General features: G+C 44.0%; 1 protein-coding gene and 1 pseudogene across 1 annotated transcript; one reads left to right on the top strand and one right to left on the bottom strand.

Moving 5' to 3' along the window:
• Nucleotides 1–958, bottom strand: part of LOC124024978 — a 5467-nt pseudogene extending 4509 nt beyond the window's left edge.
• A 3593-nt stretch (nucleotides 959–4551) lies between these two features.
• LOC124024975 (potassium-transporting ATPase subunit beta-like) lies at nucleotides 4552–14471 on the top strand. Its single transcript, XM_046338682.1, has 7 exons — nucleotides 4552–4963; nucleotides 6799–6927; nucleotides 9235–9348; nucleotides 9872–10071; nucleotides 10213–10275; nucleotides 11628–11720; nucleotides 13635–14471. The coding sequence occupies exons 1-7, from the start codon at nucleotides 4852–4854 to the stop codon at nucleotides 13791–13793; spliced, it is 870 nt and encodes a 289-aa protein (XP_046194638.1). The 5' UTR covers nucleotides 4552–4851; the 3' UTR covers nucleotides 13794–14471.

Here is a 14471-nt window from a genome sequence, read left to right as displayed (position 1 = left end):
ATCAACCCATCCACTGACACATAGCCATTTCCCTCCATGAACTACACTACCCATCAGGCACTCCTTCCTCCATTCCAATGGCAACCAATTTCGTCCTCCATTTTAGAAGTGAACTACAAATGCCACTATATATAATAGTAATACAGGTGTTCTGTCTCTCACCTCGTATCCTTTCCTCTTCTTCAGCCTCTTCTTGTTGAGCTTCTTGCAGGCGTACAGTTTCCCCGTGGCCTTCATGGAGGTGGCGTGTACCTCCCCAAAGCCCCCCTTCCCAAGGACCCGGAAGTCCATGAACCAGTCCTCCCCGTGGGCTGCATCTCCAGCCATTCTTCCACTGGAGGAACCTCTTCAGGTGCATGCTGTCCAGGTAGAACGTATAAGGGACCTCCTTGAGGAAGTCCAGGACGCTGGTCAGAGTCTCCACGAACAGATCGTCTCCGGCCTCCGCGTGCTTCTCCTTCACCTTGGTGATGTCGTTCTCCGGCAGGAAAGGGCAGAAGTGTTTGGCGCTTGGATCCATGTAGCGAGAGAGCATCTTGGAGGCCTTCTTAACGCGGTCCTGGTCATCGGCCTGGTTGTACTCCTCCACGTCCTTCCACAGGCGGCAGGGGCCTTTGTATTCGTTGTTGGCCTCCAGGAACTCCTGGAACAGACGCTTGCCGATGGGCTGCTCCACGCAGGCGGTCTGGAAGCCCAGGTCCAGAGTCTCCCTGAGGCCCTCGCACACCGTGATGTGAGGCAGCTTCAGGCGGGCGTGGTACTTCTTGTCCCGGTTAGCGGACGGGTTGGCCGTGCCGTCGAAGCTCCCGCGCGCCGAGATGTAGGCCGAGTTGGCCACCACCGTTGTCAGGCTGCCCATATCCATGGCGATGAAGGATGAAGGCAGAAACAAAGAGAGAGAAGAACAGAAGAGAAGCGCCGAGCTCCTCTGGGAAACAGATCAGGAGGGAGAATGAGAAAATCCTGGGAAACAGACAAGGGAGAATGAGAAAATCCCCAGACTCGTCGTGGACACAGAGAGAAGAAGAGGGGGAGAGGAAAGGAGGAGGAGAAGGACAGGAGTAAACAGAAGGACAGACGGCCGGATGACCAAAATGTTCACAGGAAATGAAAGGATTAGAGTTTCCCCCCAGACTGTAGTGATTCAGTAGACAGCAGAGGGGTGATCTGTCTGTACCCCTGGAGCGCAGGATGCAGAGAGAGAGAAATAGACACACAAGGAGCACTGATTCCCCTTACTGGGACCGGAGCAGACCTGAGACTGAGAGGTTAAGCCCCTGCCACTCACACACATAACAGAGATCTGTCTGTCTCAACACCTTTGTGTTCAGAGTTTATCCACTAACTCTATAATACCTTCCTTCCACTGCTACTGTGTTAAAACCATGAGGAGGACAATGGGATGGAGAGGGGAGAGAGAGAGAGAGAGATGGAGAGGGAGAGAGAGAGAGATGGAGGGAGAGAGAGAGAGAGATGGAGAGAGAGAGAGAGATGGAGGGAGGGAGAGAGAGAGAGAGATGGAGAGGGAGAGAGAGGGAGAGAGGAGAGAGAGAGAGAGAGAGAGAGAGAGAGAGAGAGAGAGAGAGAGAGAGAGAGAGAGAGAGAGAGAGAGAGAGAGAGAGAGAGAGAGAGAGAGAGAGAGAGAGAGAGAGAGAGATAAAGAGATCCAGAGAGAGGGAGAGAGATGGAGAGGGAGAGAGATAAAGAAAGATGAGGGATGGAAGTAATGAGTCATTTAGAATGGTGGTGATCCATTAAATGGAAAAATGATATTTTATCCAGGTCTATGGAATGGTAGGTGATCCGGGTCTATGGAATGGTAGGTGATCCGGGTCTATGGAATGGTAGGTGATCCATGTCTATGGAATGGTAGGTGATCCATGTCTATGGAATGGTAGGTGATCCAGGTCTATGGAATGGTAGGTGATCCATGTCTATGGAATGGTAGGTGATCCATGTCTATGGAATGGTAGGTGATCCATGTCTATGGAATGGTAGGTGATCCTGGGTCTATGGAATGGTAGGTGATCCAGGTCTATGGAATGGATATATCATTTAGTTAGGTGATCCATGGTCTATGGAATGGTAGGTGATCCATGTCTATGGAATGGTAGGTGATCCAGGTCCTGGTCTATGGAATGGTAGGTGATCCAAGGTCCTGGTCTATGGAATGGGTTAAGAGGTGATCCAGGGTCTATGGAATGGTTAGGTGATCCAGGTCCTGGATATCATTTAGTTATGGAATGGTTACAGAGGTAGAGATCCATGGATATATCATTTAGTTATGGAATGGTAGGTGATCCATGTCTATGGAATGGAATTAGAGAAGGTCCTGGATATATCATAGAACATTATCACAAGTCCTGAACATTTTTCCAAAATCAGGTCCTGATTTTTAGAAGACATCCCATAATTCCATGGCAGCTCATTTAGTTACCTGGACTTATCATTTAGTTACAGAGCAGTAGAGTATCACACCAAGGTCCTGGATCACACCAAGGTCCTGGATATATCATTTATCATTAGTTACAGAGCATTTAGTTACAGAGCAGTAGAGTATCACACCAAGGTCCTGGATATATCATTTAGTTACAGAGCAGTAGAGTATCACACCAAGGTCCTGGATATATCATTTAGTTACAGAGCAGTAGAGTATCACACCAAGGTCCTGGATATATCATTTAGTTAGAGCAGTAGAGTATCACACCAAGGTCCCTGGATATATCATTTAGTTACAGAGCAGTAGAGTATCACACCAAGGTCCTGGATATATCATTTAGTTACAGAGCAGTAGAGTATCACACCAAGGTCCTGGATATATCATTTAGTTACAGAGCAGTAGAGTATAGGTCCTGGATATATCATTTAGTTACAGAGCAGTAGAGTATCACACCAAGGATATATCATTTAGTTACCTGGACTATATCATTTAGTTACAGAGCAGTAGAGTATCACACCAAGGTCCTGGATATATCATTTAGTTACAGAGCAGTAGAGTATCACACCAAGGTCCTGGATATATCATTTAGTTACAGAGCAGTAGAGTATCACACCAAGGTCCTGGATATATCATTTAGTTACAGAGCAGTAGAGGTCCTGGATATATCATTTAGTTACAGACCACCAAGGTCCTGGATATATCATTTAGTTACAGAGCAGTAGAGTATCACACCAAGGTCCTGGATATATCATTTAGTTACAGAGCAGTAGAGTATCACACCAAGGTCCTGGATATATCATTTAGTTACAGAGCAGTAGAGTATCACACCAAGGTCCTGGATATATCATTTAGTTACAGAGCAGTAGAGTATCACACCAAGGTCCTGGATATATCATTTAGTTACAGAGCAGTAGAGTATCACACCAAGGTCCCTGGATATATCATTTAGTTACAGAGCAGTAGAGTATCACACCAAGGTCCTGGATATATCATTTAGTTACAGAGCAGTAGAGTATCACACCAAGGTCCTGGATATATCATTTAGTTACAGAGCAGTAGAGTATCACACCAAGGTCCTGGATATATCATTTAGTTACAGAGCAGTCCTGGATATATCATTTATCAGAGCATCCAAGGTCCTGGATATATCATTTAGTTACAGAGCAGTAGAGTATCACACCAAGGTATCACACCAAGGTCCTGGATATATCATTTAGTCACACCAAGGTCCTGGATATATCACAGTTACAGAGCAGTAGAGTATCACACCAAGGTCCTGGATATATCATTTAGTTACAGAGCAGTAGAGTATCACACCAAGGTCCTGGATATATCATTTAGTTACAGAGCAGTAGAGTATCACACCAAGGTCCTGGATATATCATTTAGTTACAGAGCAGTAGAGTATCACACCAAGGTCCTGGATATATCATTTAGTTACAGAGCAGTAGAGTATCACACCAAGGTCCTGGATATATCATTTAGTTACAGAGCAGTAGAGTATCACACCAAGGTCCTGGATATATCATTTAGTTACAGAGCAGTAGAGTATCACACCAAGGTCCTGGATATATCATTTAGTTACAGAGCAGTAGAGTATCACACCAAGGTCCTGGATATATCATTTAGTTACAGAGCAGTAGAGTATCACACCAAGGTCCTGGATATATCATTTAGTTACAGAGCAGTAGAGTATCACACCAAGGTCCTGGATATATCATTTCACACCAAGGTCCTGGATATATCATTTAGTTACAGAGCAGTAGAGATATATCATTTAGTTACAGAGCAGTAGAGTATCACACCAAGGTCCTGGATATATCATTTAGTTACAGAGCAGTAGAGTATCACACCAAGGTCACACAGCCTTCTTGGATATATCATTTGTTTGAGCAGATATATCATTTAGTTACAGCAGGTGATGTTGAGGTGAGGTCACAGCAAGGTTGGCCCTGGATATATCATTTAGTTACCAGTAGAGTATCACCCACGATATATCATTTGTTCCCTACACCCAGAGGCTGCCCTGGATATATCATTTAGTTACAGAGCAGTAGAGTATCACAAAGTCATTTAGTTCCAAGGATACGCAGTCACATAGTGTAGGTCACACCACAGAGAGAGGTCAGCTGTACAGTAGTAGAACTAGGAACACAACAGTAGTACTGTATTAGAATACAGGCTGAGAGAAACAGGCACAGAAACATCCCAAAAAAGCAAAGGAACCAATGAGAGACGGAGGAAATAAAAGAAGACAAGTCCTCCAGTAGGTTTCTCTCAGACACCATAACCAGGTGAGGAGTGAAGCCGGGTTGCCAGATTGTGAAGAGGTATCCCTCCTCCCTGTACAGCATCTCTCCACATCTCCCACTGGTCTCTCCTGGTGTAGCTGGATCCTATAGCCCACCAACATGGCAACCCTGAAGGAGAAGAGGACGTGTGGCCAGCGGTGTGAGGACTTCGGTCGCTCCGTGTGGAACTCAGACACAGGCGCCGTGTTCGGAAGAACACCTGAGAAATGGGGTATGTACTGCAGAGTGGGAAAGGTCCTGGTATGTGTGTAGTTGAGCAGTAGTGTGTCACACCAAGGTCCTGGTATGTGTGTTGTGTGTGTGTGTGTGTGTGGATGTGTGTGTGTGTGTGTGTGTGTGTGTGTGTGTGTGTGTGTGTGTGTGTGTGTGTGTGTGTGTGTGTGTGTGTGTGTGTGTGTGTGTGTGTGTTTGTCTAAGTTGGGAAAGAAGCTGTTGTTGGTTTGTTGGAGTATATGCAATATTCAGACTTAATTGAAACACTCATCTAATCTGGCTCCATGAGATTAAAGTGACCCGAGAGTACAGAACTCACATCTGACTTTGCTGTGTCCTTTGTATTTCAGTGTGTGTAGTGTTATTTCAGTGTGTGTAGTGTTATTTCAGTGTGTGTAGTGTTATTTCAGTGTGTGTAGTGTTATTTCAGTGTGTGTAGTGTTATTTCAGTGTGTGTAGTGTTATTTCAGTGTGTGTAGTGTTATTTCAGTGTGTGGACATTAGATTGAAGAGAGAGCAGTTTGACTGATAAGCTGGTTGGTTTGTGAGGGGAGACTTCTCCCTCTGACCTCTGGACGTTCTCACATTTAGATAAACCCCAGCTCTCGCCCATAGAGGGCACCTCGGCCAATAATGAGGGGAGACTTCTCCCTCTGACCTCTGGACATTCTCACATTTAGATAAACCCCAGCTCTCGCCCATAGAGGGCACCTCGGCCAATAATGAGGGGAGACTTCTCCCTCTGACCTCTGGACGTTCTCACATTTAGATAAACCCCAGCTCTCGCCCATAGAGGGCACCTCGGCCAATAGTGAGGGGAGACTTCTCCCTCTGACCTCTGGACGATCTCACATTTAGATAAACCCAAGCTCTCGCCCATAGAGGGCACCTCGGCCAATAGTGAGGGGAGACTTCTCCCTCTGACCTCTGGACGATCTCACATTTAGATAAACCCCAGCTCTCGCCCATAGAGGGCACCTCGGCCAATAGTGAGGGGAGACTTCTCCCTCTGACCTCTGGACGATCTCACATTTAGATAAACCCCAGCTCTCGCCCATAGAGGGCACCTCGGCCAATAATGAGGGGAGACTTCTCCCTCTGACCTCTGGACGTTCTCACATTTAGATAAACCCCAGCTCTCGCCCATAGAGGGCACCTCGGCCAATAGTGAGGGGAGACTTCTCCCTCTGACCTCTGGACGATCTCACATTTAGATAAACCCCAGCTCTCGACCCATAGAGGGCACCTCGGCCAATAGTGAGGGGAGACTTCTCCCTCTGACCTCTGGACGATCTCACATTTAGATAAACCCCAGCTCTCGCCCATAGAGGGCACCTCGGCCAATAGTGAGGGGAGACTTCTCCCTCTGACCTCTGGACGATCTCACATTTAGATAAACCCCAGCTCTCGCCCATAGAGGGCACCTCGGCCAATAGGCTTCAGTCAGTCATAAAGACACATTGGACATTTGATGGGAAATACAGGTTTACTAACTACAACCAGACCACAGACAGACCATGAGGTGGCAGACTCCTTACCAACCAATCATCATCGTTGTTGAATGAGGCCAGGCAAGAGAAGTTGGCTAAAGCAGGAACAGACTGACTCTCTCTCTGTCTCTCTCTTTCTCCCGGTCTCTCTTTCACTCTCCCCCCCCTCCTCTCTCTCTGTCTCTCTCTGTCCCTCTCTCTCTCGGTCTCTTTCGGTGTCTCTCTCTCTGTCCCTCTCTCTCTCGGTCTCTCTCTCACTCTCCCCCCTCCTCTCTCTCTATCTCTCTCTCTCTCGGTCTCTCTCTCTCCCCCTCCTCTCTCTCTCTCCATCTCTCTCCTGTAGTGTACATCAGTCTGTACTATGTAGCGTTCTATGTGATAATGACTGGCCTGTTCTGTCTGGCCATCTGGACTCTGATGTACACCCTGGACCCCTACACTCCAGACTACCAGGACCGCTTAACATCACCAGGTAACAACTGAGATGGAAAACTGTGTCCCAAATGACACCCTACTATTCCCTATATAGTACACTACTTTAGACCAGGACCCTATTCCCTATATAGTGCACTACTTTAGACCAGGGCCCACAGATTCGGCCCATTTGTAAAAATGTCCCTTCACTATTTACTGTTTACTATTTACTGTTTACTATTTACTGTTTACTATTTACTATTTACTGTTTACTATTTACTATTTACTGTTTACTATTTACTATTTACGGTTTACTATTTACTGTTTACCATTTACTATTTACTATTTACTATTTACTGTTTACTATTTACTGTTTACTATTTACTGTTTACTATTTACTGTTTACTATTTACTGTTTACTATTTACTGTTTACTGGTTACGGTTTACCATTTATTGTTTACTATTTACTGGTTACCATTTACTGTTTACTATTTACTATTTACTGTTTACTGTTTACTATTTACTGTTTACTATTTACTGGTTACCATTTACTATTTACTGTTTACTATTTACTATTTACTATTTACTGTTTACTATTTACTGTTTACTATTTACTGTTTACTATTTACTGTTTACTATTTACTGTTTTCTGGTTACGGTTTACCATTTACTGTTTACTATTTACTGTTTACTATTTACTGTTTACTGGTTACGGTTTACCATTTATTGTTTACTATTTACTGGTTACCATTTACTGTTTACTGTTTACTATTTACTATTTACTATTTACCATTTACTGTTTACTATTTACTGTTTACTATTTACTGGTTACCGTTTACTATTTACTATTTACTATTTACTATTTACTATTTACTGTTTACTATTTACTGTTTACTATTTACTATTTTCTATTTACTGTTTACTATTTACCATTTACTGTTTACTGTTTACTATTTACTATTTACTGTTTACTATTTTCTATTTACTGTTTACTATTTACTATTTACTGTTTACTATTTACTGTTTACTATTTACTGTTTACTGTTTACTGTTTACCATTTACTGTTTACTATTTACTGTTTACTGTTTACTGTTTACTATTTACTGTTTACTGTTTACCATTTACTGTTTACTATTTACTGGTTACTATTTAATGGTTACTGTTTACTGTTTACTGTTTACTGTTTACTGTTTACTGTTTACTGTTTACCATTTACTGTTTACTATTTACTGTTTACTGTTTACCATGTACTATTTACTGTTTACTGTTTACCATTTACTGTTTACTATTTACTGTTTACCATTTACTATTTACTATTTACTGTTTACTGTTTACTGTTTACTATTTACTGGTTACTATTTACTGTTTACTATTTAATGGTTACTGGTTACTATTTACTGTTTACTATTTAATGGTTACTGTTTACTATTTACTGTTTACTATTTAATGGTTACTGTTTACTATTTACTATTTACTGTTTACTATTTACTGTTTACTATTTAATGGTTACTGTTTACTATTTACTATTTACTGTTCACTATTTACTGTTTACTGTTTACTATTTACTGTTTACTATTTACTGTTTACTATTTACTGTTTACTATTTACTGTTTACTATTTACTGTTTACTATTTAATGGTTACTGTTTACTATTTACTGTTTACTATTTAATGGTTACTATTTACTGTTTACTATTTACTGTTTACTATTTAATGGTTACTGTTTACTATTTACTGTTTACTATTTAATGGTTACTGTTTACTATTTACTGTTTACTATTTACTGCTCCTGTAAAGAAGTACATATTGTCCCTTGCATCCTTCACCCTCCCCTCCATCTCCTTCTCCTTCTGGCCCTCCCTGCTCTCTGTCTACCCCCCCTCTCTCTCTTTCTCACTCTCTCCTTCCGGCCCTCCCTGCTCTCTGTCTACCCCCCTCTCTCTCTTTCTCACTCTCTCCTTCTGGCCCTCCCTGCTCTCTGTCTACCCCCCTCTCTCTCTTTCTCACTCTCTCCTTCTGGCCCTCCCTGCTCTCTGTCTACCCCCTCTCTCTCTTTCTCACTCTCTCCTCTCTCCTTCTCTGTACCCCCCCCCCTCTCACACTCTCTCTCTCAATCGCTCTCTTTTTTCTTCCCCCCCCTCTCTCACCCCCTCCCCTCCCCTAAACTATATCTCTGTAGTTTATACAGTCTGTGACTATATCTGGGATGGTGTCGGCTAACCTCTGCGTTGTGTGTGTGTGTGTGTGTGTGTGTGTGTGTGTGTGTGTGTGTGTGTGTGTGTGTGTGTGTGTGTGTGTGTGTGTGTGTGTGTGTGTGTGTGTGTGTGTGTGTGTGTGTGTGTGTGTGTGTGTGTGTGTGTGTAGGGGTGATGGTCTGGCCACCTACATACATTGAGGAGGACGTAATACTCAGCTACAACTTGTCTGATAAAACCAGCCAGAGGAAGATGTCCAACTGCCTCAGCAACTTCCTCAAACGTCAGTGTCCAAGATGGCACCCTACATAGTGGACTCCTGTTGTCCAGACCTGAGGCTTCCATCCCATTTCAGACTTGATCAGTCAATTATCTCAAACCAACCTACTACAATTGCTAGTCAATGCTTTTGACCTCCCTGCATCACAAATCATTAAATCCCTAATTTTTTCCCTCTCCCTCCCTCTCTATTTTTCTCCCTCTCTCACCCCTCTACCTCTCTGTCTGACTCCTCTCTCTCCCCTCTACCTCTCTGTCTGACTCCTCTCTCTCCCCTCTACCTCTCTGTCTGACTCCTCCCTCTCCCCTCTACCTCTCTGTCTGACTCCTCTCTCTCCCCTCTACATCTCTGTCTGACTCCTCTCTCTCCCCTCTACCTCTGTCTGACTCCTCCCTCTCCCCTCTACCTCTCTGTCTGACTCCTCTCTCTCCCCTCTACCTCTCTGTCTGACTCCTCTCTCTCCCCTCTACCTCTCTGTCTGACTCCTCTCTCTCCCCTCTACCACTCTGTCTGACTCCTCTCTCAGCCTACAATGACACGTCTCAACAGTCTAACCATAACTGCACCAGGGGAGAGTACTTTAAACAGGAGAAGTTTGAGGCTCCACACCATACCAAGTACTCCTGCCGCTTCACCCAGAGCATGCTGGGACCCTGCTCCGGCCTGGACGACCCGACGTTCGGCTACAACGGTACCACGCCCTGCGTCATCATCAAGATGAACAGGGTGCGTTCAGTCACAAACCAGCTGGAAATATTACATTATGTTATGAAAATGACATTTACAAGTGAGGATATTATAACACATTATAATACATTTATAACCTATTAGGAAATTGCACTGACATGCATGACGTTTCTAACCCAGATCATCAACTTCCTGCCCAACAACGGGACTGGCATGGCTCCTCATTTGAACTGCACTATACTGGTGAGTATAAACCAAGATGGCTACTCAACACCAAAGCCATAGATTTATATAGAAATAAATCTGTGGCTCTGCTCAACATGGCTGGCCAGGAAGACAGTTTCTCAGAACGTTACATCTAGTCTGCCAACAGTATTTAATGGATGGTTGGTGTGTGTGTTAATGGAGGGTTGGTGTGTATTAATGGATGGTTGGTGTGTATTAATGGATGGTTGGTGTGTGTGTTAATGGATGGTTGGTGTGTGTGTTAATGGATGGTTGGTGTGTATTAATGGATGGTTAATGGATGGTAGGTGTGTGTATTAATGGATGGTTGGTGTGTGTGTTAATGGATGGTTGGTGTGTGTATTAATGGATGGTTGGTGTGTGTATTAATGGATGGTTGGTGTGTGTATTAATGGATGGTTGGTGTGTGTATTAATGGATGGTTGGTGTGTATTAATGGATGGTTGGTGTGTGTGTTAATGGATGGTTGGTGTGTGTTAATGGATGGTTGGTGTGTGTTAATGGATGGTTGGTGTGTGTGTTAATGGACGGTTGGTGTGTGTGTTAATGGACGGTTGGTGCGTGTGTTAACGGATGGTTGGTGTGTGTGTTAATGGATGGTTGGTGTGTGTGTTAATGGATGGTTGGTGTGTGTGTTAATGGATGGTTGGTGTGTGTTAATGGATGGTTGGTGTGTGTGTTAATGGATGGTTGGTGTGTGTGTTAATGGATGGTTGGTGTGTGTGTTAATGGATGGTTGGTGTGTGTTAATGGAGGGTTGGTGTGTGTGTTAATGGAGGGTTGGTGTGTGTGTTAATGGAGGGTTGGTGTGTGTGTTAATGGATGGTTGGTGTGTGTTAATGGAGGGTTGGTGTGTGTGTTAATGGAGGGTTGGTGTGTGTGTTAATGGAGGGTTGGTGTGTGTGTGTTAATGGAGGGTTGGTGTGTGTGTTAATGGAGGGTTGGTGTGTGTGTTAATGGATGGTTGGTGTGTGTGTTAATGGATGGTTGGTGTGTGTGTTAATGGATGGATGGTGTGTGTATTAATGGATGGTTGGTGTGTGTGTTAATGGATGGTTGGTGTGTGTGTTAATGGAGGGTTGGTGTGTGTGTTAATGGAGGGTTGGTGTGTGTGTTAATGGAGGGTTGGTGTGTGTGTTAATGGAGGGTTGGTGTGTGTGTTAATGGATGGTTGGTGTGTGTGTTAATGGAGGGTTGGTGTGTGTGTTAATGGAGGGTTGGTGTGTGTGTTAATGGAGGGTTGGTGTGTGTGTTAATGGATGGTTGGTGTGTGTGTTAATGGAGGGTTGGTGTGTGTGTTAATGGATGGTTGGTGTGTGTGTTAACGGATGGTTGGTGTGTGTGTGCAGAGTGGCCATGAGAACATAGACATGATGGAGTACTTCCCCACCAACGGAACCTTCGACCTGTCCTACTTCCCATACTACGGCAAGCTGGCTCAGGTAACCACGACAACCACGTCTTCTTCTCTCCATGGAACTCGTGTTATTTTGTGAAACTCAATGCATGGTTCACTTACCCCTGGGGTGTATTCATTTGTCAAATAACATTGCAAAACGTTTTGCATTGTAATCCATTCACCATTTGATCTACGAATCGAACGGAGCAAAAAGGAACAAGCTGGGGAAGGATAAACCTGAATTTGTCCCAATACAAACTCTACATTTTGTGAGACAAAACACTTCCCATTTGGGGTAAACTGTTTCCATTCGCAAAAAAAGTCAGACTAATGGATACACCCCTGCATGAACCCCCTCTATTGATTTACAGCAATGGACACAGTTCATTCAGAATGTTCAGACCACTTGACTTTTCCCACATTTTGTTATGTTGCAGCCCGTAATGACAAAACGAAAACAGTAAAAAAATGTATGTTGCAGCCTGGAAATATCACATTTCATTCACAAGTATTCAGACTCAGTACTTTGTTGAAGCACCTTTGGAAGCGATTACAGACTTGAGTCTTCTTGGGTTTGACGCTACAAGCTTGGCACACCTGTATTTGGGGAGTTTCTCCATTCTTCTCTGCAGATCCTCTCAAGCTCTGTCAGGTTGGATGGGAGCGCCGCTGCACAGCTATTTTCAGGATTCTCTAGAGATGTTAGATCAGGCTTAAGTCTGGGCTCAGAGACTTGTCCTTAAGCCACTGCTGCGATGTCTTGGCTGTGTTTAGGGTCGTTGTCCTGTTGGAAGGAGAACCTTCACCTCAGTCTGAGCACCCTGGAGCAAGTTTTCATCAAGGATCTCTCTCTGTACTTCGCTCCATCTTTGTCTTGATCCTGACTAGTCTCCCAGTCCCTGCCGCTGAAAAACCTCCCCACAACCTGACACTACCACCACCATGCTTCACTGTAGGGATGGTGCCAGGTTTCCTCCAGATGTGATGCTTGGCATTCAGGCCAAAGACTTCAATCTTGATTTCATCAGACCAGGGAATCTTGTTTCTCATGGTCTGAGAGTCTTTAGGTGCCTTTTGGCAAACATCAAGCGGGCTGTCATGTGCCTTTTACTGACGAGTGGCTTCCGTCTGGCTGCTCTACCATAAAGGCCTGATTGGTGGAGTGCTGCAGAGATGGGACAACCTTCCAGAAGGACAACCATCGGCACAAAGTAGGTCTGTCAGAGTGACCATCGGGTTCTTGGCCACCTCCCCGACCCTTCTCCCCCATTTGCTCAGTTTGGCCGGGTGGCTAGCTCTAGGAAGAGTCTTGGGGGTTACAAACTTTTTCCATTGAAGAATGATGGAGGCCTCTTTGTTCTTGGGGACCTTTAATGCTGCAGAAATGTTTTGGTACCGGTCCCCAGATGTGTGCCTCAACACAATCCTGTCTCATAGCTCTTCGGACAAGTCCTTTGACCTCAGTTTTTGCCCTGACATGCACTGTCAACTGTGGGACCTTCTATAGACAGGTCTGTGCCTTTCCAAATCATGTTCAGTCAATTGAATTGAATCACAGGTGAACTCCAATCAAATTGTAGAAACATTTCAAGGATGATCAATGGAAACAAGATGCTCAACTTCGAGTCTCATAGCAAAGGGTCTGAATACTTATGTAAATAAGGTATTTTTTTATTTTTAATATAATTTACAGAAATGTCTAAAAACATGTTTTTGCTTTGTCACGATGTAGATTGGCGAGGAGTGTTTTTTATTTTTAAATACATTTTAGAATAAAACTCAACAACAAAAGTCAAGGGGTCTGAATACATCTTGAAGGCACTTTTATCATAGAGTTTGATAGAGAGCACATCTTTGCCATAATTGTTCAAAACAAGCATTGTGGCAGTTGGTCCCTCTATCCAACTACGTATAAACATGATTGGTATGAACCCTCTCTTGGTCTTCCTCCACACAGCCCACCTACGTTAACCCTCTAGTGGCTGTGAAGTTCCACCTGGTCAAAGAGAGGGAGGCTAAGATCCAATGCCGTGTGGTGGCCCACAACATCGCCTATCAAGACTCATACGAACCATACCAGGGGAAGGTGGTCTTCCTGCTCAAGGCTCTGAAATAATATATTTTAATAGACAAGCCGGCAATCCAACCATCTAGGTCCTAACCATGGTCAGAGCCATAGAGCTGGATAGTGTTCCTCATCTTTGCAATTTGGACTTTTGTGACAGAATGGGAAGTGCAGTTGAGGGCTTTCTCCATTTTTAAAGTAGTCTGTGGGAAGATATCTTCACAAGTATGTCCTGAACCCATCGACGTTCCCACCCAGTTTTATCCATCTATCCTCGTCTATGATCCCAAACAAGGCAATCTGGTAACCCATGGAAAAGGAGTCTCACACTAGCTCATCAACAACCACCTAATAACCAGCGGTTGGATAGACCAGCTGTCTTCATCAGGGTATGATGGGAATTCAGTTATTGCCTCCGAGGTCCTAGAGGGTGTGGCTCTCCCTTTTCTTCCTAGTGTCCTACTCTGCCAGCACCTCACCTGAACAGATGTGTTTCTTTTAAATCTGGAAATTCAACCAGAGATGTTTGCCATCTGTCCATTCAACAATCTCTGTCCAGACAGTGGTCGTTCTGCTTCATTTGACCTCTCTTTTATATAGCTTCTAGGAAGGGTATTAAACATGTAGTTAATGGAGTGCTGCTTGTACAACCAATATGTTACCTATGCATTGTATCATAATGAAACCAGAAATATTAAACATGTATTCAAATCCATAAAGACAACAAGT

The sequence above is a fragment of the Oncorhynchus gorbuscha genome, unplaced genomic scaffold, assembly GCF_021184085.1.
Source record: "Oncorhynchus gorbuscha isolate QuinsamMale2020 ecotype Even-year unplaced genomic scaffold, OgorEven_v1.0 Un_scaffold_2101, whole genome shotgun sequence".
Lineage (NCBI taxonomy): Eukaryota > Metazoa > Chordata > Actinopteri > Salmoniformes > Salmonidae > Oncorhynchus > Oncorhynchus gorbuscha.
Note: the sequence above shows the minus strand (reverse complement) of the source record. Positions and strands in the feature narration are given on the sequence as shown.

What these genes read in the sequence shown, in the direction of transcription:
- LOC124024975 (XM_046338682.1), top strand. Translation starts at nt 4,852, where the DNA reads ATGGCAACCCTGAAGGAGAAGAGGACGTGTGGCCAGCGGTGTGAGGAC. An exon ending in AAGAACACCTGAGAAATGGG is followed by an intron (nt 4,964 to 6,798) that starts GTATGTACTGCA and finishes TCTCTCCTGTAG; the next exon opens with TGTACATCAGTCTGTACTAT. An exon ending in GGACCGCTTAACATCACCAG is followed by an intron (nt 6,928 to 9,234) that starts GTAACAACTGAG and finishes GTGTGTGTGTAG; the next exon opens with GGGTGATGGTCTGGCCACCT.